This window comes from Equus przewalskii, chromosome X (genome assembly GCF_037783145.1).
Source record: "Equus przewalskii isolate Varuska chromosome X, EquPr2, whole genome shotgun sequence".
Taxonomy (NCBI): domain Eukaryota; kingdom Metazoa; phylum Chordata; class Mammalia; order Perissodactyla; family Equidae; genus Equus; species Equus przewalskii.
The window spans coordinates 25,676,925-25,704,509 of record NC_091863.1 but is presented as its reverse complement, the minus strand read 5'-3'; the positions used below and the strand labels follow the sequence as shown (position 1 = coordinate 25,704,509).

Sequence of the window (27,585 nt, the reverse complement as noted above, 5' to 3'; positions counted from 1 at the left end):
TCTTGCACACTTTGAAGTTGACGTCTATTTTCTCCCCTGGCGTATTCAAAATAGTGACATTTAAAAAGTGTTGCATTACTCTTTTGAAGGTATCCAGTGGAACTCAAATACCATAGCAATATGCTATCTACCATCATCCACTTAAAAAAGTACATGAAACAAGCTCATCTTTAATAAATAGAAGTTTCATATCATTCTTCTCTCATCTTTAAATCATATTTCTGTTCCACTTCCCCAAAGAATTGTCCTAATGTAATATATATTTATGCTATAAAGTCTTTTATTAACCACTCTGTCATACTTCCGTATGACAAATATATCTATGTGGATTTAAATTCATTTTTTAAAAACAACTTCCTGTAACTATAAATCTCTAAGTGTTTTTAAAAATTCTTTATATTGAGTTACATCTACAATAATTAATATCAAATAGACCTAGTAATAATCAAATTACCTAAATATATGCAACTTTTGGTAAATAATTATTAAACATCCTCAGTAGATTTTTTATTGGAAATGAATCTATTAATGAGATAGATGGGTAAGTGATGGTACCTTGATTAAAAGAGGATTTCAGTCATCACTATTTCGAATTGTGTTTTGATTTGGTGTAAATGTGTCTTGGGTACAATGCACCATTGGAATACATCAGAGGAGGCATGCTTTTATTTTGTAAAGTTGGAGAAAGACTATCGTTAACTAAAAAATGGGAATGATAAGTGTAATGATGTGTGTACCACGGGAACAAACCCAAGCAAATCCCTTGTAGAAGCTGAGAATCTGGAAACTGATTCCATGAACACCATCTATGCCCACATACCCCTAGGAAAGTCTTTGTGTACCTCAAGAGCCATACCCCAACCTGAAGATGGCCACCCTAGGAAAGATGGGCATTCTATGAGACGGAGAAAGGGGCAGCACAGTCTCTGGCTGGACACTTGTTAAGCTGCCAAAAACACCACCAAGTTTAGCTCACCACAGTCCACGCCTCTAACTCTTGCACAGTCTCTTACTCCAGCAATTTTTGTATCACACTGTTGACTCACGCCAGTTCTTTTTCACATGTGCTGCTTCTAGTTGACATTTCCTCCATCCTGTTCTTGTGTAGTCTACTTTTTTGGAATTAGATGCAGGGCCATCAGCCCCTTCCTCGTTCCTATTCAGGCTTATCCACCAAGGTTCCTGAAGCTCCGGTCCAGTGCCTCCCATTTCCTGATCCAGTCCTGACCAAAGCAGAGAACACACAAACCTACTGCCACTGGGAGGCAGCGTCTGTAACTAGCATTGCTGTTCTGTGTCTGGTTTCCGGTTCATCTCTGGTGTTTTCAGTTTCTCCATTTTCACTCACTGTCTCCTGCTCACAGCCTCCCCTGCTTCAGTTCTGATTGTTCTGACCCCCCTACTACTTCCCCCTTCATTCTGCCCCTCAAGAAAGAAAACCTGTTCTTAACCCCAAGCTACCTGAAGCCTTAATAAATTTGTTAACCCATCAGTCCAACTGATAATAGAGATACAGAGGAGGTGATCTTGAGATCTGGAATCAACATGCAACGTACTGCAATCTCTTAGTTTTTCTTCAACTTCACATTTGATGGATCTGCCTTCTATAACTTCATCTATGTTGTGAAAAAAATGCTCGAATAGACTGAATCCTAAGACAGAGCCCTGCAGTACATCACTGGAAACCTGCCTGTATTTTGACATGAAGTCAACCATCAATTTCCTTTGGCAATTGTTCAATTAGTTACCAAACTCTATTTGCTTTATTTCCTACCCAGTTCATATTGTTCCATTTTGTCCATAAACATTCATTTGGAGACTTTATCAAACGTATTGCTGAAATGTACATGAACTTTATTTGCATATATCCCTGATCAACCTGTCTAGGCAGAGAAAGACATGAGGCTAAGCTAACAAAACTTCCGTTCAACTAACAAACCATTTATTGATTAACTACAATGTGCTACTATATTAAGATGACCCTCATTCTCAATTTGCTTAGGGGTGAGTTGATGTATAAATATTCTCAGTGTACTAAATGCGGTCAATGAAGAAACAATTACAATGCAGTATAGTGAGTATGCTTACAGGATGCTATGATAACCCAAAAGAATGATACCCAACCCGGCCAGGGTGTTGTTTAGAGCACAGCTACGAAACTATGGTCCCTAGGCCACCAGCAGCTTCAGCATCTAGACTCTTGTTAGAAATGCGAATATTTGGGCCTCTCCATAGACCTCCTGAATCAGAATAGATGGGAGTGAAGCTCAAGAATCTGTGTTTTAGTAAGCCCTCCAGAAGATACTTCCACTTTCTGAAGTTTGAGAAGCTCTGGTCTCAAGACAGCTTCCTGGAGGATATGATGCCTGAGCTGGATCTTTAAAATATGAGTAGGAACTGATAAAGTGAAATGTGTGTGATGGAAAGAAAAAGGGTTCCAAAGAGAAGAGGTGACAAGAACAAAGATACGGAAGTGATTCATGGCATGAAGTGTGGGAAGAGAAACAAATTCAGTGATGTTGAAGTGTAGCCCAGTTTTGGTGAGGGTTATATACCACTTTAAAGAGTTTAGACATTATCCTTGAGAGATGTGGGAATCATTAAAGAGGGGTGACTGGCAAACTCCAAAATTTGAGGAGTGTGGTACCAAAAGAGGAAGTGTAGTCAGGAGGTTACAGAGTTGGTTGAGGAGAAACTGGGTCCTGGTTGAGGACTTTGGTAATAGAGATAAAGAGGAGGAGATAATTTAAAGAATTGTTTCTCAAGTCATTGCTGGAGAGCTAAGGATGAATGACAAATCAATTTAATGGATAAAATGAAATAGAGTAAGATAGCATAGGATAGAGTGGACTATGTTACAAATTATCACATTGTATAGCATATCGTATGGGTATTGTTTTGCGAAACTGTTGTTTTCGTTTAGATATCATTTCATTTTTGTTTCTAATTTTAAGAGAATCTGCACATTCCTCTTATACAAAATGAATTCATTAGTACTCTGTCAGTAAGGTCATATTGGGTTAATTATTACAAAGTTGAGAATAAATTCCTCCTTCTATGGCAAACTTTAATAGTGTAAATCATTGTATTTATTGAAAAGTTAATACTTTCTTGTGGTACAAAATTTACAAAATTCAAAAGCATAAAACGACCTAAATCCTCCCTTGCATCTCCATCTTTCAGCCACCAAGTTTCTCTCCCCGTAGGCTGCCAAGGTTATCCATTTCTTTAATAGCATCCAAGGATAGGATGTGAGTGTGTGTATGTTTGTGTATATATTCTTTCCTTTTCCTATCCTCTTTTTAAAAAACAAAAAACCCAGCTAGTAGAATACTGTAAATACTGTTTCTGAACCATGTTTTTCTTCCACTTAATGTTATATACTGACAATTGTTTGCCATATTAGCACCTTAAGAATGTTCTCTTTTTTTACAATTGCATACTACTGTATTCTAAGGAGGTACCATAATCCATTTAACCAACATTCCAGTTAATGAACATTTAGTTTGTTTTCAAGTTTTACTCCTGCTACAATATGACAATGTGTGACTTTATGCTCATGTCATTTCATATATTGCAAGTATATCCGGAGGATAAGTGCCTAGAAGTAAAATGGCTGGGTCGAAATGGTATTTGTTATTTTAGTAGATATGGTCAATTTGCTCTGCATAGAGCACTCCATCAGTAATACGGAGTGTTTTCCCCCCACATGTTTGCCAACTCAGTTTGTCATCAACCTTTTTGACCTTTGCTAAGCAAGAAAAAGAATGACATCTCATTGTAATTTTACTTTGCATTCTTCTTTTGAGTGAGGATGAATTTTTTTCAGAATCAAAAAATGTGTCAGAATCATTTATATTCCGTTCTCTGTGCACTGTTTGTTATATTTGTGGTCAGTTTTATTTCTCATAGGTTATTGGTCTTTTTCTTATTGAGACAAATACAGTTTACAACTTGAAGTAAAAACAGGATTTTTTACAACAAGGATTCCAGCGAATGTTTCTTAAGACAAATAGATTCTAGTCTTAAGGTTATAACTTGAAAATATTAAAGCAAACCTTTGAATTGCATAGGAATGGTCTTTGCCCTTCTTAGAAAACAATCCTGTACAGAAACTCAACATGATGACAAATTATACAATAAGTGCAGATTTAATTTTTTTAAACAATTTGGAACAAGTCTGTAAATATTTGCTTTCTTTTTCTATCAATCTAACAACATCTAATGGGTATGACAGGGTTTGTCTTTTCAAAGCACCTGTGTCAACCTTCTCCCATTCTTTCGAAATACTTCATTAACTGAAGAAAGCTTGTTGCTGCTCTCTGCATTACATTTTCTAGCCAAGTCTTAAATAACTATTTGGAAGCTTAAAATTTCATTCCCACACCATATTTTTCCTTTTGAAAATCAAAACTGCACTTTTCCGATCTTCCAGACCACCCATAGTGGTTTCTCATTTAACTTGCCAATTTTATTAGTGTCCTGAGATGTAATTTATCTAGATCAAGAGAGTTAATTCTGAGCAGCTGGGGACTTTCTAATCTCTTTACCCATCTTGGCCACCAGTTACCTCTCATTGCTGTTTGTTTTATTCTTTGCAGTCAGGATATCGTTCCTCTTGACATACAAGAAACAAACCCAAGAGGAATTAAAGGGTCCCCCCTTTTATTTTTCATTCAGCAATATTATACCATCTACTTCAAAAGCAGACCTATCCTTTCCTTGATCATTCTATTGCTCCAAATATACTTTAAAAAGCCATTTTGTCACCCTAAACCTTTTTTGTACTTTTTTGAAATCATGCTTTTACTGTACTACAATTTTAATTTTTTACTTAGCAGTCTTCCACTGCTCTGCTAAAAGCAAGTTTATGTAATGATACTTTTGGAGTAGGCCATGTGAGAATATTGGAAGGAATGATGTCGTTATTTTTTAATTTCCCTCAAAAGAAAACTCTGCCCTGCATATGAATGCCATCCCTTTCTGAGTATGTGTGGAGAAGAAAGATGGGAGCACTTCCAATAGTTTTCAAACAACTTCTGTTTAAGTGAATGAGTGGACGACCTGGTTTACCGACTATATTGCCCAAGGGACGGCATTGACTGGCAGACAGAATACAGGGTGGAGACAATGGAAGTTAAATGAGGAAGGTTTTGAACTTGCAAGTTACCATCCTTGGTGGCAGTGTGTGTTGGTAGAAAATAGCAGGATGAGACTTCAGATACATTCTGAAATGCTGTGCACTTGCACTTTGCAATGTTCAAAACAGTACCAATTTTCTAATCATAACTTTTAAAAAAGATGAAGCCACCTTTCTTATTTTTCGGTCTCAAAAATCTGTATCCTTGAAGCTGTTTATTCATAAAGCGGTATCATTGGAAGATACATCTTATATCCATAAGACAAGTATGAAAATGAATTAAAATTCTGAGATTAACACTTATTCATTCCCAATTCTAGCATACACTATCTAGAGCCATGATTTTCAAACTTTAGTGTGGGTGGAATAAGCTGGGGATCTTGTTAAAATGCAGTTCCCTGGTGATACTGCTAGTCTTGGAATTACACTTTGAGAAACACTGTCATGGATTCTTAAGTAGGCGAATAGTCAAAAATATAATAAATATGCAGGAGGAGTTGTATAGATATGTCTTGGGGTCAAATATATATATATATATATATATATATATTATTTTTTTTGCTGAGAAAGATTCACCCTGAGCTAACATCTATTGCCTATCTTCCTCTGTTTTGTATGTGAGCCACTGTCACAGCATGGCCACTGATAGACGAGTGGTAATGTCTGTGCCTGGGAATCGAACCTGGGCTGCTGAAGCAGAGCACACTGAACTTAACCATTAGGCCACTGGGGCTGGGCCTTGGGGTCAAATATTGAATCACACAAATGCAACTTCTTTATTCTTCACTGATCTTCATAAACTTCCCCCATGTTGGGTAGTGAGAAGAAAGGTCCTACGCTGAAACAACTTTACCAGTCTCTTTATGTGAATTGGTATCTCTTGGCTAAGTGGGCAGTCTTTCAGGTTCCTTCACTCTTTTCCTGCTCCTCTCTAGGATGACATCTGGATTGACAGGTGAGAGAACATTACGTAGCATACATGACCTATGGTCCCCATGCAGGTCTCTATACTCTCCTTGACCCTCTGGTCTTTGCAGAAATGCCCCTTGTCTGCCTGGTTAGTGTCTACCCTACTGACCTTGTGGCTGTGAACTTCTGTTTTTAATCACAAAATGCCATGTTCTGCTCACTAAACTGTATTGGTTGCTAAAGGAATCCTTAAATCTGAGTTACCACTGAAGAACATTTCAAATTCTAAATACATGATTATGACACCTCTAAAAGCAAGTACGCCTATCATTATGGGTAAGGATGACTGCCAAGAAGATGCAGCAACATAAAGCCACTTGTTGGAATGTTTTTGAGGGGAGAGTGTGGACCTGGTGTTTACAGATAGAACATTGTATCAGGTGCGGAGGGGAAAAGCAACAGCAAGAAAATCTATGGCCATAATCTTTGTGATTTTATTTTAAAAGAGGAAGAAAAGATAAGTACATAGAAAAATCATTTAATGTTAGAGAACACTTTAAGGAATACTTATTTTAAGTAAAGCTATTTTACTATTCAATTGTCATCTCATAAACTTATACCAATTTAAACTTCTACTCATATTTCAGAGTTAAAAAAATTTTACCAAAATGATTGGTGGAAACTAACTTGAAGACGGATATCTCTAATGAAACTCTATAGCATTCTAAGGATAGAGTTTTAAGGAATACTGGAAATATTTAAACTCAAAAAACAGGTTTTATTAGTGGGAAAATATATCACAAGTCACATGATTCTCCCTAATGAAGGCATAACCAAACTTTGTGCACTAAATTTGCTTAGAAATGCCATAGTGGTATTTTCTCTTGAATATAGAGTTCTGTATCCTGAGATTACACTTATTGTATTAATTTCTATGTCATTGAAAATAAGAGTATATTATAAATCTAGGGGCTGGCCCTGTGGCCGAGTGGTTAATTTCGCGCGCTCCGCTGCAGGCGGCCCAGTGTTTCGTTGGTTCGAATCCTGGGCGGACATGGCACTGCTCATCAAACCACGCTGAGGCAGCATCCCACATGCCACAACTAGAAGGACCCACAACGAAGAATATACAACTATGTACTGGGGGGCTTTGGGGAGAAAAAGGAAAAAATAAAATCTTTAAAAAAAATTTAAAATATAAATCTAATTAGCAAATACAATTCTATGTTATATATTATAAGTACTCCTATCATCCAGTAGACAAAATTAGCCAATGTTACTACTTTCTTTAGTCCGTTGTAGTAGACTTAGAAGTCTCCTTTGTGTTCCAGATACTTCCAAATTGCCACGTATCTGCTGTTCTCCTTGTCATATCTTTCTCTCATTCTTCCTGGTTCTCCTTTGAGCAGTAGCATTAGTGTGACTAGACTCATTCATTCACATATTGGAAATAAATATGGAGTTATACATATGATGGAGGATACCAAATACTTCAATATATATCTGATATATATTTTGAAAAAGAAACACCTTCGTTGTAAATTAACTACTTAAATTATCACCCAGTGTAAATGCATTTAATTTGCTGTGTAATTTCAAAACAATATATATGAAAAACTTAGAGTGTGCATGTCCAACTTCTGAAGTCATAGCTTCCAACTTTTGAATAGTTCATTGCCTCCTCTGGACGTAATTAATATTCAGCAGTTACTGATCATAAGAAGGCACAAAGTATACAGTTAATAAAAGTGGCCATAATTATTTAAATTGAACTATTTTAATAATAGTTTTAATTTAAGGTTGAAAATCTCAAAGTGCATTTATAATAATAACTGATTATATAACAAGCTAGTTGTTAAAATGAGATGGATTTTCTTGAAATTAATAATTTTGTTAAGCATTCAAAAGGCAAAATATGGAAGCACTCATAAGAGTGTGTAGGATACAACTAAAATTTTACTTATTGACCCATGAAATTACAAAGCCATGTGTGCATACTTTTAATTTTCAAGTGTTTTTGAGAGAACTTTTGTGAAGACTATGCAGAGAAAATATGGATGGGTGGGCATCTTTGTCTTTTAAATTATTTGATGAAACAGGTGATAAGAAATACAAAATTAATAATTCATGGTAACCTTTATTACAATGTATCTTCTAGTATTAGCATAATAATAGGTATTAGTGATTTACATAATTGGAGAGATAACACAAATACAAAATTATGCACATCTACATACACACATACACACTCTTATTCTTCACTCAAAACTAAACGGATGTTATCTGAGATATTATACTGTGTATGCTGTCATAGCTGAAGTCAAATTTGTTAGACACAGCATTATTCTTTTATTATCTTTAATATCTTCAATGAGTAAGTTATGAATGAAAGCATTCACTTTGCTTACAACTAAGTTAAGTGGAATTTTGTACACCGTACAAAATAAGAATGATGATTTAAAGTGACTTTAGAATAGAAAAGTAATCTGTTAAAAGTATTTTTGATTTGAATAGGAACAAAACAATAGGGTTATGAGATTAGGAATGAATGATCATTAGTTTCCAGTTTCTCACAATGTGAACAATGCTAAAAGAACATTCTTTGTAGGTCTCCTCATAAACCCATGTGACAATACCTAGAAGTAAAATTACTGACTTATTAGAGTATTCACATCTTTATTATATATTGTAAATTGCTTTCCACCAGCAACAGGAAGTGGCATGAATTTATTATTTTAATTTGCATAGCCCTGGTTGACAGATTTTCATGTTTGTTGGCCAGTTGGATATTTCTTTCTATCAGCTGACTCTTCAAGTACTTTGCCCAGTTTTTTCTTGGATTGTTTGCTTTTTCTTACAGATCAATATGAGGTCTCTGTATATTCTAGATTCTAGCAGTTATATGCGTCTAAAATATAGACCCCCCCAATTCCTCATCCAAAACCTTATCACTGATTTTACAGGAGACCAGTGAAAATGTTTACTTAGCTGGAGTGGTAGAAATCATAGAGAGGTACAAGAATATAAAAATTAAGTATGGCAGGCTAGATGAAGACCTGGGACCCAAGATGAAGACTGACAAGTTGTGCGAACCAAAGAAGAGGCTTTATTCCATCAAGTGTTCTTGATTTCAGAAAACCTCATGTTTGCTTTGTTTTCTGTATATGTTTAAGGAAAAGCTATTTGGAAAGAAACCTTAGATTTTATCATTGCTGTTTTTTTTTAAACACAAGTTTAATTCAGTTACCCACTTGATTACTTGAGTTTACAAGTTATGGAAGAATTTAGAAAGAGTTGTTTTAGATAATGACTATAATTTTGGCGTAGCACTTAGTAAAAAACAAAGCATCTTTAATTTTATTTGAAATGTGTCAATCATAAAGTCAGAATTGAGTTGCCCTTTTTTTTTGCTTTTAATGAAAATTACCCTAAGTGCTGTTTTATGTTTAAAAAAGAAACTTCCAGTGTTTAATCCTACTTAGATTTTTTAAAATAAATACTTTCTATCAAGACTTCAAGAACTATGCCCAATTGCCACATGGATAATAACTTTGAGTTGTGCTATATTGGTTTACAATAATGCAGATATTACTGACCAAGGTGAATATGCAAAACAAGAAAAAGATGATTCAGAGGCATGGTAATCTGACTTTCTGTTATATACGCTTCTCTATTCCACAGAATCCATTATGTTCCTTTGTCCCTTTGGGATATTTAAAGCAGTGTTTTTAGGAACAGTTCAGCCAGAAACTGAAATATACAATTATAATTAGAGTTCATCCCAGGACCACATTCAGGGGCCAGCCCAGTGTTGTGGTGGTGAAGTTCGTGTGCTCTGCTTTGGTGGCCCGGGGTTCACAGGTTCCAATCTCGGGTGCAGACCTACACTCCTCTCGTCAAGCCATGCTGTGGTGGCATCCCACATACAAAATAAAGGAAGATTGGCACAGATGTTAGCTCAGGGCCAATCTTACTCACCACAAAAAAAAGAACCACATTCAAGTGTGGTTTAAGAGTTATAGTGTGCATGAGAGTACATCTGAAAAAAATATATAGACATGTTCCATACAAAAGAAAGTAAAGAAAGGTATTCATATAAAATCATACTAATAAATCATACTATTTCACGTACACTGGAAATGTAGACCATGAGCAGATAGACATTCTTTCATTGGTTCATTCATATATTCACTAATTCAATGGCTCTCAACCAGAAGTGATCTTATCCTCCAGGGGAATTTGTTAATCTCTGGAGATATTTTTGGTTGTCACACCTGGGGGAGGAGGAAGAGCTACTGGCATCTTGTGAATAGTGACCAGGGATGCTGCAAAACATCGTACAATACACAGGGCAGCCCCCTACAGCAAAGAATTATCTGGACCAAAATGTGAATGGTGCTGAGGTTGAAAAATCCCAGTTTAAACTAAAATTACATGTTAATCAAAACTACTTTGTTCTGGTTCTAAACCCTGTGATTCAGCAAATAAAATCTAATTTTATATATGTAACATACTTAAACAAATTCATAGACCCTATAGTATAATAAGTAAGAATGAAGAATATGCATCAGACAGACCAGGATTCAAATCTTACATCCACCATTTGTTAGCTTCTACCTTAGGCAACTTCCCTAACCTCTCATGACTCTAGTTTTTTAATCTGAAAAATTATAATAATGCCTGCTGGAAAGCTCTGCAGTAGAGATCGAATGAGATTAACTAATATAATTTATGTTACATGCATAGCTGGGTGTTTATACTTAGTAAATTCTCAATAAATGGTAGCAATTAACATTACTTTTGCATACACTAAATCATTTGATGCTGACCTACTATGAATATCCTGGTCACATACCGTAGTTCATTGTTTCTAAGACACCATTGATTAGAATTTGCATCATTTTATCTGTCACTAAGAAAAACATGCTGCCAATTAGATTGTGACACACCATCATTTATAAAACGTATCCCAATCTCAGAGCAGTTAATCTGTGGAAAGAAAATGTGGGTCTTAGAAATGATCATGGGAAAGCCCATCAGTGAGTCTTCCTTTCTTCGGTGCAACTGAACAAGGCTACCATTAACCACATTCAGCTTCAAATTCACTTAGAAGGATACAGGAACAGAAACACAATTTCCCAGGAGGGCAGGGTGAGGCATCTCTCTTCCGTGGGGTTAGAATGCACAACAGTCTGGGCAGCATTCACAGAGCCATCCAGGTGCTATTCTCTTTGCAGCAGCTGCCCACTCTCAAAAGACAGCTCAGGTGCAAAGGGAGGAGACTCACACAGAGGTGCTGAGTCAACCCTGGTCTAAAAGCCTCATGCGCCCCAGGAGCCAATGTCTTAAAACAGGTAGAGTTTCCAAGATCCATGAAAGGTACATGCTCGGTTACAAGCATTACTACACTCAGTGGATTCCCAGAACTATGGCTTTCCATCAGGCGTTTGTAGTTCAGACATAGAACTCCCGAGCCATGTTTTATTTACCAATCAGTCTTTTTTTTTTTCAGCAGAAGCCATGTTGGCTACCAACATATTTGACATTCCAATTTTATCAGGTTTCCAAGGAGAATACAGCCGGAAAGTTCTTCAAAGCTCACATTCTCATGCAGAAGGGCAAAAGGGGTTGTTAACCCTTTATCCACAATAATATCTGTCATTTTCATTTATTTTATAATTAAGGATACTGAAACTCAGCAAGTTTAAGTGACTTACCCCAACTCGTGAATTAATAAGCCTAGAACCCAGATATTCTTATCCTTGATCTGATTACTTCTAACAACACTGTAATATCCTAAAGCAGGAGTCAGCAAACTACAGTCCAAGGGCCAAATTCAGTCCACCACCTGTTTTTGTAAATAGTGTTAGTGGAACACAACCACACTCATTTGTTTACGTATCGTCTATGGTTGCTTTGACGCTGCAGTGGTAGGATTCAGGTATGATAGGAACCATATGGCCCACAAAGCCTAAAATATTTACTATCTGGCCCCTTATAGAAAATATTTGTTGAGCCTGCTCTAAAGTATAACTATAAGTTGTTTGACTATCTCTATGAGTCTATATAAGGAGATAAAAAGCAAAATGTCTCTCATGTTTTACCTTTAAAAATAAGTATCCATATAATTTTTCTGTGTACCTGCAGGTTTTTAGGGCCACAAATCCCAAACCCAACCATTTCTCTGGATCAGCAGTTGGCTGATCCTTTTCTGGAAAGGTCCAGATAGCAAAGGTCTCAGAATATATTTTAGGATTTATGAGACATATGGTCTCCGTTGCAAATAATCAATTCATGTCAAGATTGGAACTTAGGTAGCCAGGCTCAAGAGCCCACACTTTTCACCACTAAGGACTTAGGAACATAGTAAAACCTGGGGAGCACCAGTTTCAATAAATAACTCTGCTTAAAGCAGTGACCTGGAGCCGGCCCCGAGGCTTAATGGCTAAGTTCCACGCGCTCCACTTCAGAGGCTGGGTTTGTGGGTTTGGATCCCAAGTGTGGACCTACACCACTCATCAGCCATGCTTGGCAGTGGCCCACATACAAGATAGAGGAAGATTAGCACAGATGTTAGCTCAGGACTAGTCTTCTTCAAGCAGAAAAAGGGGAAGATTGGTAATAGATGTTAGCTCAGGGTGAATCTTCCTCAGCAAAGGAAAAAAAAAAAAGCAGTGCCCGGTATTGCTATTAAACCAGAGCAGAGATTTAGTCCTCACTTAAGAACCATAAGTATAAAGATTTTTAGAGAAAGTGCATCAAGTTGCCACAAACCAGTACTTTCCTCTAAGCAACGTGTGTTTAACTAACCCCCTTGGGAATCTGCCCTTTACTATCTGTTCTCTACATTTCTTCAGTCTAATCTTAACACGGCAGCCAGAAGGATCTATTAAAAAATAAGTCAGCTCACATCACTCCTCTGCTGAAAAATCTCCTGTGGTTCCTGATCTCACTCAGAGTAACAGCCAAAGTCCCCCCACAGTTGCCCTGAAGGATGTACCCTCCCCAGCCTCTCTGACTTGCTTCCTGCTTCTCTCCCCATGCTCACCAGGTTCCACCTACCCTGGCTTTCTTATGTTTTTATTGAACATGTCAGACACTCATGCCCCAGGGACTTTGCACTTGCTGTTTCCGCTGCATGGACTGTTCTTCCCTGAGATAGCTGTTTGATTCATTCCCTCACTTCCTCCTGAACTTTGTTCAAATGCCACCTTCTCAGTGAGGCTTTCTCTGGAGGCGCCTTCTCAAGTGTCTACCTCCCATCTTCCCTTACTCCATACATACGTCTCTTATCACTACCTGACGCTTTATTTTTTTCTCTTTAGCACTTTTTACCCTCTGAAGTACCGTAATTTATATTTTATTATCCATTGTCCCCATTAGAATGTAAGCTTCACAAGAACAGGAAAATCTTGTCTGTTTTATTCACTGTTATATACCAAGTACCTAACCATATTTAGAATATAGTAGGTGCTCTTATATTCAGTAAATATTTACTGAATGAATTAATTAATATGTTCTGGTATTTTTTTGATGAAATTTCATTTACCAAAAGAATTCTACCAAAAAGACTTTGGAATCCCTTGTTTATGAGTGGAGGGCTTCTAAGCGTGGCTTCTGGATGTCAGGCTCATTACTTGATGGTCTTCCCTATGTGCACTCTTTCACTGGCCTTGAGCCTTCCAACTATTTACCCTGGTAGATTCTATCTTCTGGGTTTCATAACACTCGCCAATTTAACCATCAATGCTGTATTATACTTTGTAGATTTAGACAGATTATTTTTGAAATCCAGAAATCTCCAAATCAGAAAAAAGCCTCCGTTTGGTGGGCTGCCCTTGATTAGCTCAGAATGGAAAGAGAGAACCTGTCATTCTTTGTCAATCAGCTCGGCACGTATTTGACAGCATGCAGTTACAGTGAAGGAGAGCCGCGTCGCTGTGGTCTAGCAAACCTAATTGCAGATAAATAAAAGAACAGTCACCCAGCATGAGGGGAAAGAGAAAGAAACTCAACTGCACAATGTTGTGTTTTTCCATCCATCAGCCTTCATTTGTCAGAGTCTCCCTGACAATCTAGGCCAGAGAAGTCAGGCTCTAACGCAATATTGATTCCATTTCATTTTTCGTTTCTTGCTACCCTTTTTAGCAAACAGTTTGTATGTGGAATGAGAGATGGTGCAATCAATATATGTGACCAAGGCGCATTTATTTTAAAGGCTTTGGCTTTTTTCATCCCAGAAAGCTATATATTTTTTGTTTGTTTGATTGTTTGTTTGTTTCCCTATAATGTTGTAATTGTCAGCTCTTGCTGGAGTAACAAACAACCCCCAAATCCCAGTGACTTATAACAGCAAACATTTATTACTCGTGTCTACAGATGAGCTGTGGCTTTACTCCATACTATGGGTCAAGTTCAGGTTTTCTCCTTCTAGACTGTGGATCTGCTCCAAATGTCTTTTCACTTCAGAACCTAGGCTAAAAGAGCAGCTCCTGTATGGCACGTTATTCTCTCATGAGGGAAGACAGGAGCTAGAGGTACTGGAAAATCGTGAATTGTCTTTAGGGACCCAGCTCAGCTGTCTTACAGGCACTTCTGCCCACAGTTCATTGATCAAAGTGAGGCACATGGTCAAGCCCAAAGTCAGTGGGGAAGAAAGTGTATTCACCCACCAGACAGCCATGTTCACAGAGTCAATGAATAATAATCAACTAATAAACCAATCATAGTATTGACACATATCTTAGAATTTCATTGATTCCAAAATACGTGTTTTTTACATTTCAACATCTCTGAAATTGAGACATATCCCAAAATAGTGTCTACAAAGTCTAATTGTTTTTTGTTAACTTTCTTAGCAGTTCATAAAGTAATAGTGGTCCTTTTAATCCGTAACATCTTAGATTTGATAGAGAAACTGTTAATAAAAGTGGTTGACCGAATAGCCAAATAGCAGGAAATACACTTTATAAGTAAGAAAACTAAGTGAATGGGCACTTGCCTTTGCTAAGGAAAAAGTTGTCACTTTTATCTTAAATTTCCTTGTTTTCAGCATCAGTATATGTGTCTCATTCAGACCAGCTTATTTGAATGGAAAACCATGCATTAAGAGTAGATGTTATATCTATCTACCTATCTATCTATCTATCTATTTAGATGTTCAGGTATATTCACTTTTAGAACATCCATTAGGATACAACATGTCATTCCCTTGTTTAAAACCCTTTTGTGGCTTCTCCACTAAGATCCTAAGGTGGTATAAAAGATCCTTCTGTTCTCTGGCTCTTGCCTTCTACTCCTGCACCATTTCTCCCCATTGCCCCATGTGGAGTCTCCATGCTGCCTCTGGTTCCTGTGTTTGCATATCCCAGGTTCCCTCTTGCAGTACTTTCTATCATCCATCCCTTTGTCAACCAGGTGATGAGCTGTTTCTGTTCCAAGCCTTTGCTCAAGCCTTTCTTCCCCCATTGAGGCCTATCCCTACCCTCTTGTTGTCCCTTAAATACAGAACTGATCAGTTCCTTCTCTGTGCCCCATTGTACATTGCAGGATGTTATGCCTGTTGCACGCTAAGTTTAGTATGTGATTGTTTGTATCCTTCGCAAGGGCCTACCTTATGCCTTGTAGTATTCGCAGTTCCTAGCCAAAATTTTGAAATATAGTACATATTCAATAAATATTTGTCAAATGAATAAATGAATGTATGAATGTTGGAACATATGCGAAAAGGCTGTTAATATTCTCCTTATGTCATAATATATATTTTAAAGTTAGCAATAGGTAAAATGATGGAAACATAAATAGATTTAAAATGAGAAAGGAAAACAAGACAAAATGTATCTCTTATACTATTTGTAGGGGCACCAAATTTGTAGTAAAAAATGCACATAACCAACTTAATATTGAATTAGAAATATAATATTCAACAAATCAATTCTTAGAAAATGTAAGTATGTATTAATTTTCATATGAATTGCTACTTTCACTCTCAAAGGCGTTGTTTAGTCTTTTTTCGTTACTAACCATTGCTGCACTGCTTTTCAGACCAGCAACTCCCCAATATTAGTAAAAGTTCTGTTTAAAAAGAAATAACTATTTATGTATTGGTATAAGCTAATGTGACCTCCATAAGATAATTTTTAAAAGAGAACTAAGACTGAAGATGCTTAAAGAGTTACTCCACTTCGAAAACCCATCAGGGATAGATTTAAAAATACACCGTGTATTCTCCTAGTGAGTATTAATGAAGGGTTACTCCCTCTTACCTAATTAATAAAAATTATCTTCTTAAAATTATGCATGAGATTGTAGTGGACTGTCAACACTATGATGGAAATAAAACTCTAGTCACATCATAAGGGTCCTAACTCCTGGTGCATGATCTTACATCGCAGGGGATATATTAAGAATGAGGCAGGGGAAAAACCTAAATGGAAATGTTCTATTATTAGAAGTGAGACTTTTTTGTTGAAATCCCATAAAGATCTTCTTGTCTGAATGTTCTTTGAAGTTGAACACGTTCTACTTATAACAACTGGCCACTATGATTAGCTGTGTTTCCATTTTAGTACTGACCTCCTTCACCTTATCTTATATCAGATAAAGATTTGAGACCATCTGTGAGATGAAAGGTTTACTCAGACCAATTCTCTGACCTGGATATCATCAGTTTGGTGATCATAAACCCACAAAGACACACTCTTGGAGCAGTTTAAAGGCTATGTAAGAATTTATTTCCTTTTCTGTGGGAAGGGACAGGATTTTCTCTCGTTTACACCCTGGAAGGATATTGTAGAATGTATTGGAGTTAAAGAGGAGGAGAAAAAATTAACATGATATTAAGAAATGTGACTGCCAATTTTTGCACACACTCATACACACACACACACATGCTATACACAGAAGAGTAAGAGAGAAAGTGGCTGTTTGGTGGCACACCCATCCTGGTTACAATCGCGACTCTGCCATTTGCAGGCTGTGTGGTCTTGGATAATTGACCTAATCTCCCTCAGTTTCAGCATCTGTAAAATTAAATAATACTAGGAGGGTAAGTATGAGGAAAAGTGTATGAAGTACACAGTGTTTGAAACATAGGAAACTTTGAGCGACTCCAGTTTGTTAATATTGTTAGAACAGTTAAGATCCTTATAGCAGTTTGTTGGCATTTCCAGCACACCTAAGGATTTTAGCAACGTTTTCTTATCTTTGCACAGTCCTGTGGTTTGGCTGTGTATTTTTGTTTGTTTGTTTGTTTTGCTTTGCCTTTCAATTTTTCCATGTCAAGTTTTAATTGCCTGGAGGGCTATCACAATTTTAAAATTTATTTCACGTATACTTTAATTTTTTCAAGATGGTTATCAACTTCTTATTAGTGTATTTTTCTCACACTAACTTAAGAAAATATACTAAAGAATATTTTAAGTGAATTTAGTTGGGTTTACTATAGTTGACTCTTCAAGCAATAATATTTGACCCTGAATAACTGACCTATCTTTTAACTAATAAATTCACACTGCAAATAAATGTAGTGAGGTAAACTATACAAATTTATCTTCAAAATAGCCTTTCTAAAGTGATCTATCAAAGGTGCATGTAATTAGAGATGTAGTTCTCAAAAAAATTGCCAAGGAGAAGTAACCACAAAGATTTTAGATCTGAACATGATTTCTCTCACCCATTGCTCTATTTCTGTAGGGCCAAATGTAAATCTGATCTAGGTAGTTAACACTTCATTATTTCATTGAGGGACGAAGAGATGACAATAGTGGTGATAGAAGGACATGCCAACGGGAAAGATTTCTATAAAGGGAGATGATGTGAATTTGCAATGCTCATTCATCAGAGGACTAAATCTAGCGCTAATTTGGTGGCCTGAAGTGGGAATGTTTTACTTTCTGCAGGTGCAAAAGACGGACCTTTCACGTGGCATGCCCCCTTTTCTTATCCATCTAACAAGCATCTGCTTAGAACTCAGAGTTCTAAGTAATATCTAGGCTGCCCTAATGTCAGCCTTGCTGCTGTTTCTGTACCTTTGCCAATGAAAATTTCATGAATTAAAATTTGTGTGTTCATTTCCTAAGGAAATTCCTTGTAATATCAAATGCAGTCTCTTAATCCTGTCTATTTGCCAGTGCCTTCTGAATAGTAGCATCAATTCTTTGTGCTCTTTGGAACTATTTATCTGCGCTTGAAGACTAGGGGCAGAGAGAAGAATATTAGTGTTAATCATTTGGCTGCATACCTAAAACATTGGTAAAATTATTGACTATTTGTGGTCATTTTCTTTTTTTCTTTTTTTCTTTCTTTTTTTTTTTGTTTTTTGTTGAGGAAGATTAGCCCTGAGCTAACATCGGCTGCCAATCCTCCAATTTTTGCTGAGGAAGACTGGCCCTGAGCTAACATCTGTGCTCATCTTCCAGTACTTTATATGTGGGATACCTGTCACAGCATGGCTTTTGCCAAGCGGTGCCATGTCCGTACCCGGGATCCAAACCGACGAACCCCCGGCCGCTGAAGCAGAACGTGTTCACTTAACCACTGTGCTACTGGGCCCGCCCCTGTGGTCGTTTTCTGAAGATATAGAATTTACACTGAGTACACTTATAAACAATTTTAAAGGAAGAAATACCCAACCCTCACAAAGTACACTCCGAATTTGAGCTTGTTACAATTTTGCAAGATTTCTTTAAAAAATCACTTTGAGAATTTTTATCATAGAGAGTGAATTAATACTTCTAATTTTAGGTTTGTTTCTTCCATAATTATTGTCCCTAAAAGTGGTTTTTGTGTGTGTTTTGCACACATACCCATTAACACACAGGGTTAGTCTTAATGTGGTGGATACTTTTAACCAAAGTGCCTACCTCTCACTGGCATTTATTATAATAAGAATTGAGGAAATCCCTGTCAAGAGCATGTGCTGAGCACCTGTAAGTTGCAACACACCCTGCTGTGCCGTGTAAGATGACAGTAGTTTGGGTTCAGGAGCTTGCCTGAGACTCTCTGTGAGGACTCCCTGAAAGAGAACAGTACAAGCACAGTATATAAAGGACGCAGTGGCAGGAAGACACGTACACACAGCAGTGCTGGGAGGCTCCAGGGTGGCAGAGGGAGGAAGAGAGAGACGGGTTAATCAGGAGTTGCTATCTGGGGAAGATTGCCCAGGCCCTGACTGACGCTTGACATTGATTAATCGATACTCCATCCTAGTGTTTAACAAGTGTTCCATCCAAAAAGTCTTCTGTAATATTTAACTTCGCTTCCTTCAGCCTCAATTTATGCACATTTCTTTTGTTCTCTCTTCAAGAGAGCTAGACAGCAGCCAGTGACAAAGCACTTTGCATTCATATATCTAAAGAGGTTTTTTGTTTGTTTGTTTTTGTTTTTGTCATGCTTCAGTGTTCTCCAGACTAAGGAAAAACAAACAAGTTTTTAAAAATACTTTAATCATTCCTCAAAAGGCCTGTTTGATGTGACTGCTTAATAATTAATAAGCCTTTGATACTGTGCTTTAAGTGTTTACTCTTTGGAAAGAAAATACTTTTGACAGTGATGTAGGGAGAATTATTTGGTTTCTATTTCAAAACGACATTTTGGAGCCAAAGCCCAAAAGAGAATCCTGTGAAAATAAGAGGTTTGTAAAGTAAATGAACAGTGGGATTACTGGGATCATCAAAGCTAACAATAGTATTTATCCACATTGATCATATTCATAAATCATACTTATTATTGCCTTTTACTTTTTGGAAAAGTAGAAAATTAATGTCTGTGCTTCCATCTAATAGTAGTATGATATAGTTCAAGAAGATTTGGGATAAATTTTTAAAGTTTTAGTGTGTTTCACGAAGACCTCTATTTCTTTTCTCTGCACTAGAAGCTACTTTTTTTTTGTGCCCGTGTGTCCCATGCAGAAATTGATCTGCAATACATGTGGAGTCTCCAAGGGTATATTTAAATTTAGTAATTTTCTTGCTAACTGTGAAGTTAATCTGCACTGTATGTGTTCTTTTCCCCCAGGAAACTGAAGCAGCAGTTCAAGCTAAACAGCCGGATGTGGAAGGGATTTTGTCTAAAGGGCAGCATTTGTACAAGGAAAAACCAGCCCCTGAGCCAGTGAAGGTAATGAAGCAACCTCTAGCAATATCCATTACCTCATAATGGGTTATGCTTCCCCTGTCGTACATTTGCCATTGACGTGGTCTATTTATAATCAATGAAATAACTTGTAAAGAAATATTGGCCATCCTGCGACAGCAGAGGCAGAGCTGTCTTTTTGATCCACATATCCTATTTATATATTGGGATCTTAAGGCTATTAACGAGTCATTGCATTAAAGGACTCATTTCTGTCCTGGTGCGCTGCTATCAATACAAAAAGTAGTCCCACCTTCAAGGTAGATTAAATTCTTTGAGGCTTTATGGCTTCGCTTGCCAGCCTTGATGCTTTTCATATTGTTTGGCTTAATTCAAATCAAGCTACTGCATCATACTGTCTGTCTCCAACAGCTGTAAAGAATCACAATATGGTCCGTGACCTTTCTTTTCTCTGTTGCTCTTTCTGATGAAAGAGGAAAATCAGCATTCGGGCTTCAGTACTTTATTGGGTCAAAAATTTTTAGCGAAATGTCACGTAAGTGCTTCTCTCTTTGGTAAAAAGCTGGCATGGGAGAGAGCTCTCCACTTGTTTCCCTTCTCCATGTGCATTTTGAAGCCTAGGACACATTTATTCACAGGCTATTACATGAGGAGAGAAATGGAAAGCCAGCTCAGTTTTCAAAAAATACCTAATCAGTGGCTTCCATTTTGCAATCGAGAGTCCAGTGATCAATAGCCGTTAGGTATAGGTTACCCTATGTTCTGTACCTGACCAAAATTAGAATGGTTCCCATTATGATGAAAGTTCCCGAGAGCCTGTAAAGGTGGCTGTTTATTGATCACTTCTGGTTTCTCTAGCTAATGTTGCAGGCTGAAATTTAGCGAGCCTCACCCTCATGTTTAAACTGCTCCAAAACAGTGCAGGTCAACCACCTCATTATACGGAACTAGTTTGTCCTTGCAAACAACATTATCATGACTTAGACTCTGTCTCTAAGTTCACTGCTTATGCTTGGCCCAAGCTTCACTTCTAGAAAATTGTTTGTTTTCCTTACAGTTTACCAGGGGATTTCCCTAGGTAAATTTGAAGTTTTAGCCTAAACGTAATGTCCAAATACCAGATGCTGAAAGGCACAGATTTCTCTGTAGATATCAAAATAGACATCTATTCAGGAATACATTGTCCCTGCTCCTAACATCCAAAAAAAATAATTTACTTCCAGTTCCAAGCCCGGTAGGATAATTTTCGTAAAGTAACAATGTTTTCAGTATTTAGATTGGAGAGCTAGAGAAGGTCCTGAAACCAGCAAATTTCAGGTTTCTGTTGATGCTCTAAAGAAAGCCAGTCCCCAAGCAGACATCTTTCTTGGTTAACAGAGTGGCTCTCGTAGCAAGCGATGAAACGGACAAATGGACCATTTCCTAGATCCACTCTATCTACTCTTGTTTGATCCTCAAAGACTTTATGCAGGGTTTGGCACAACTGTTACTGATTTCAAATGTGCGTTTAAGTTGGCTTTTACTGCTGTGCCTTTGTAAAAAAACAGAGGGAAAACTTTCTTAATTGAAAGTCAGTGAGAAAATTTTTGTTTTCATTGTATGTAAACCATCCAAGCAGTTGACATTAACTTATCACACTTCCCCTCGTACCCTCAACTCCTGGGCCACTTTGAGATCAGAACTGGGATCTGCCATGTCTGAGCATACCTACTTTCGACTGTCGCATTAATGTTGTAAAAGAGGAAATACTTTTCTGAAATAAAAGAGCCAGAAAGGGTCAACTTCCCTTCTCTTTCGCATCCCTTAAAACCATTTTGTAAGGTCAGCTTTCTTTTTTCTTTCCCTCTTTTCTCTTTCCCTCCTCCCCCATTTCCTCTCAAGTCAGCTCATTTGAAAGAAGTAGAACTTACGTGAAAACTCATTCCGGTTCTGCCATTTAACCTTTGGGTTTGGAGGAGAATCAACATTTCAAGTTGATGGTGGGAAAAGGGCAAGACTGGTTTGGGATATTGGAGGTGTGTTGATTCACATGCAGCTTTTGATATGGGCCGCGACCTTGGAAATACCTGAAGATGAGCTGGGGCTTGTGGTAGCCTCAAATGCTAGAGGCTCAAAAACAACCTCATAGTTCAGAACATGGAACCCAGCAATGCAAGGCGGCAAGTGGGGACTGTTTAAAACTCTGCATGGATCAAAAACTTCTTTTTAAAGGTTAGGGATGATTTTTCTGAAGGCTGATCCATTGCTCTGATAGTACATAAACAAAGCCTCTTTTCAACTTTGATTTCATACATCAAAATTTAAAAATTGTGCTTTAACTAATGCCTTTTCTCCTTAACATTCAGGTTTCTTACACCCTTAATAGAAGGGAAAAGGGTCCAAGTAGCCTGCAGTACATTTTCATGAAAGAAGTTTGGTTTTGTTTTTTGAGGGAGGTACATTTGGAAACTATAACAATTATGAAGAAGAAAGTGATAGTCTTTTTTTTTTTTGAGGAAGATTGGCCCTGAGCTAACATCCATGCCCATCTTCCTCTATTTTATATGTGGAATGCCTGCCACAGCGTGGCTTAATGAGTGGTGCATAGGTCCGCACCTATGCCGCAGGCTGCCAAAGCAGAGCACACAAACTTAACCATTATACCACTGGGCCAGCCCCAGAAAGTGATATTCTTAAAAAAGAAAATGAAAATCCCCATGGTGTGTATAGAAGATCCAGTATTTAAATAGATAATTAGTATGTCCACTGCTTGCAGACATTCTAATTAAGGACACATCAGAGAATGATTCTGTTTCTTAGAAAACTGTCTATTGGCACCTCCACATTCTGTATCAGATGGCCTGTCTGCTCAGCTCCTACGCTCACCTCCCAAGTTGAGTCCTGTTTGGGAGCCGGGCTCATCCCTGTTCAATTTTTTTCCTTGTTCTTCACTCTATCAACTTCTCTAGGATTTCTTTAATTTTCAAAGATAGTAAATTTTTAGTTTCTTTTTTTGTCATTCCTGACTAACTTCTTCCTTGTTTTTTTTGAAGACTTCTTGTTAAAGGTCAACTATGTATTATGGGACAGTTCCACTAATGGCATAAATGTAGCACTAGATATCTGATGCAAAATTATTGAGAAAATCTTAGAATAATATGATTGAAGAAATAAACACTTTTGTCTTACTTTCCACCTCCTCTCTCGCTCTCTCTCCCCCCCAACACACACTTTTATTTCCTTTGATTTGTATATTGTTCCTTCATCTTCAGGAATTGTTGAAGATTGATGAGATGAGTTAGACAAATTGTTTAACATTTTGCTTAAGTTATACCTTCTGTAACAATATTTTATGATAATACAGTCATGATGGAATCATTTCTAATATGTTCCATCTTCCACAGAGTAATGACTAGGTCCTTAATAGTACCCAATTTAGCAGTTAAAAAGCAACAAAGCAACTGCCATCGTTAACAACAATATTGACAACTACAAACAAAATAAGCCACTTGGTTATTTGGTTTTTAAAACTGCTTTTTTTAAACTCTCTTTTGAACTTAAGCATTTGATGATATTTTCTTCTATTCATATCTGTTCTTTAACTTGGAACCCTGCTCTTTCTGTTAACATTTTTTAAATCATTTATGTATTTTGAAATACTTATATCATCTTCCATATATTAGAACTGAGAGCATTAATGGAATTTTAAATGTCTTGGTTACTTGTTGAAGTGGTAAGATGAAACCACCTGGTTTGCTTTGCTGACTTTTTAGATTATCAAAAAAAATCTTGCTAACATGAATCTAATAATATATTTTATTACTGCTCTTCAGTTCTTTTTAAATGTAACAGAAAAAGTAAGGCGTTAGGAGCTTTCTGTATTTGGCCAAAGGGTTCCACCCAAACCTTTAACACAAAGTACTTGCTATAGACAAATGGTCAAGAAGGCGATATGATCTTCCAGGCATCATTTCCTCAGATATAAGCTGCAAAGTGACAGCATCATTAGTCCTTTTCAATTATAGTCAATCACAACCAGGGATGTTCCATTTTCCCAGCTGTTTTGTTGTTAATTAACTAGATTAGATCTCCCGAGTTTGTTCTGCTGCCAACATCAACATCTTAACATTTCCAAGAACTTCCTTAGGATTTAATATTTTGCATGATGATTTTTAATGTATCACTCACAACAGATGTGTGTCTGAAGATTTATATATAGTACGGCAGGTCAAGTGGTGTCTTGTTGGTCAAAATGTTGCCCAAATAAATATTTATAATTATAACAATATTTGGATTTTATAAATCATCCATCAGGCATATGATCTCATTTACCTGGTGCAACTTTTTTTGTAATATCAGATATCAACGGAGAGATAACAGACATAAGTCTATCCCCCCAAATGAACAGGTCCATTTTGACTGACTCATTTGGTGAGCACAATTTCCATGTCAATGATAATAGAAAATGTTGGGAGAAGAATTATAGAGAGAAAGAAACAATATTAGAGTGATTTTATAATTAATTAACATATGTGACTAGCAGGATTTTATCTTTTAAAAATACAAGTTAGGAGCCGGCCCAGTGGCATGATAGTTAAGTTCGCGTGCTCCACTTCAGAGGCCTGGGGTTGGGAGGTTCGGATCCCAGGCACAGACTTGGCACCACTGGTCAAGCCACACTGTGGTGGCATGAGGCAGATTGGCACAGATGTTGGCTCAGCGACAATCTTCCTCATATACACACACAAAAATACAAGTTAGCTTTACAACTGAGGAAAATGTCTTAGACTATGAAAGGTTGAATAAATGCAAATCACATATGCTTGAATATAAGGAGATCCCCACTTTCCCATTGAGAAGATAAAATTTATGATAGATTTTTGAGCAGCTTGTACACATAAAAACTTAGAAATATGGATGAGATTACCAAATGTCTAATTATATTTAATTTCTTAACACCTCCATATTTGCAATCTCACATTTTATAAAATGACACACTAATTAGAAATATTCCTTTTGCAACATTTATATTTTATGAAACAATTCCATTCACATTCTTCATATGTATATTCCAAAATTGTAGAACTCACCATCTTTCTTCTAAGTTATTTGCAATATGGCGCTATTTGAATCCCCGTAAGATGCTGTTAAACTTCTCTGTCCAGTGCCTACTAGGAACATACCTACAACCAAAAAGTTAGAAAAAAACCAAAAGTTAGGATTATCCACCTTACTGTGGCAAGGGAGAAAACTCTCCAGAGAAATTGTGGGGCATCTCAGTAAGAGGGCACCAGAAAGAGCTGCTTGCCGGGTTTGGCTGCCTGGATGATTCTACGGAAGAATTAGGGAAGTAGAAGCCATTTCTGTATTGGATGCTGTGAAGAAACAGAGCCAATGTGATGATGGGGTATCTTAACACTTTTGGTCTAGAAGGTGAGAGAATTAAAGCAGGGCCGAGCAGTCACTGTTAAAGAAGTAGCAAGGCCTCATATGAGTCATTTTTGTGTTAGCAGAGTGGCTTTGTCTCTCTTGTTTCACACATGGCCCTGGAGTGGCCTTGGGTCTCTCTAGTTTATTTTCTGTTACTGTTTTTTATGTTTAATTAGGCCCATCACGCCTAGCTAGCTGCCAGTTACCAGAAGGGTCATGTTTTACTTCCTCAACGTTATCACTGGAATTTTTATCCCCAACCTCACTGCCCATTCACAAAATATTAGGAGAGATAATCTCTTCATTTTTCTTAGATATGTACTTTTTATCACCCCATCAGAATAACTTATTGTTTTTCTTTTTTAAACTATCTTTAAAAGTCTTGTTTATAATGTCCTTCGCCACTGGTAAGTGTAAGGTTATACCCTAGGAATGATTGCTAATAGTTTATCAAGTTTCTTCACCCCTTTTTTTTTCATGAACCAATTCTGTCAGATGACTTCTATAAGCATCACAAGTTCACAACTCTTGAGGTTATTTGAGGCTACTGTGCAACTTTGTTGTTCAAGATAAAACAACTGAGAAACAGAAGACAATATAAGGACTCTAATACAAGCTATCTCTTTTCTGAGGAAACATTTGGGGGTAAAGTCTCAATTTAGGCTTACTCGGTAACTAATGCTTGAACTGAGCAAGCATTTTAGAGATTTGAATTTCACTCCTGATCCTCAGTTGTATTAATTGTGTTTATACAGAGAGAAAGAGAGACATAGATGTTTTAATTACAATAATCACATGCATGTCTGTGTATATGCAGCCATAGGTGGATTCATTTTTTTATGTAGCAGATATGAATTGCATGCCAAACAATGGCACAAGAGAAAAATGAAAGATTTTTTAATTTTGAAAATCCCAAACTCAGAGTTTAAAACTATATTGCATTTTAAATTTCAAAAGGAAAGCTGGATTTAGAAATCCTTTTTGCTTGTAATTAATTTCTGTTCTTCATAAAGAAATTTCACATCATTTGATATAATTGTCTTAACCTTTAATGACTATTTCCAAGCAAATTATATACAATGGAAAATAATGCTCAGCTGCAAAAATCCCCTACAATGAAACTAAATTTGCCATTTTAAAAAAATGATCTCAAAGTTTCTCCCTTTGGGTAAAGTATGAATCCACTATGACTATTGAGTTTTGAGCTCTTGTGAGGAAAGCCTGGGATCTGCAATTTACTTAGCATATTCAAAGTTTTAAAATTCTGGAAATCTAATCAAGAATAGTTCTTGATAAGCATTATCCCACTGATTTTATATTTAAAGATGTTGAAATTTAGACATATATGTGATTCCCTTAAATCTGGTTAAAGATTATTAACATGATTAGCAAATCATTACCTTTTACAGATTTTTATTGAGCACTGCTTAAAGTTTATTATGTGAATAACGCTGCATTAGTTACTGCAGCCAAACAGTTTTTGCACCTGAAAGAACTTTACAGCCCAATAGAAAGGATGAGAGAATGGAAAATATGGGCACACGCCAGAGAACCAAAAAGCAAAACAAAACCAGGCAAAAAGAACTTCCATAATATATAAATAATCAATTTCAAGTCTAAAGTATACCAGACACTTGAAGAAGTTGCAAGTAGTTTTGTGACAAGCTGAATCAAAATCTATAGCCATTTCATGTGATATTATTTGCTGATAATTATGAAAGATTAGGGAATGTACAACTCTGAACTTGTTACATTTTTGACACTTTGCAATATCTTCAGATGTTTGTGACACATTGGGGGGTACTACTTAACTTTTAAAACCTCTACATTTGAAATTATAATAACCCCTCTTTTACCCGTCTAGAAATAACAGTGGGCAAGATAAGATTTGAATAAATGAAGAGACTGTTCAGAGTTTATGTATTAATAAAAGGGAATGGAGTATATAAACATGTTATTTTCAGGATAACCAAAACCTAGTCCTTTAAGCGTTGAAATATTTTCATTTTAACTATTTTAATGAAAACTTTTAT

The 27,585-nt window shown here is 36.8% G+C and overlaps 1 protein-coding gene across 11 annotated transcripts in view; it reads left to right on the top strand.

Moving 5' to 3' along the window:
• The window catches only part of DMD (dystrophin), a 2,264,041-nt gene that overhangs the window by 1,589,447 nt on the left and 647,009 nt on the right, over positions 1–27,585 (top strand). For all 11 annotated transcript variants that reach the window (XM_070604303.1, XM_070604310.1, XM_070604305.1 and 8 more), the window contains one exon: positions 20,066–20,167. In XM_070604303.1, coding sequence (XP_070460404.1) covers positions 20,066–20,167 — 102 coding nt within the window. The remainder of the gene's footprint in view (positions 1–20,065; positions 20,168–27,585) is intronic.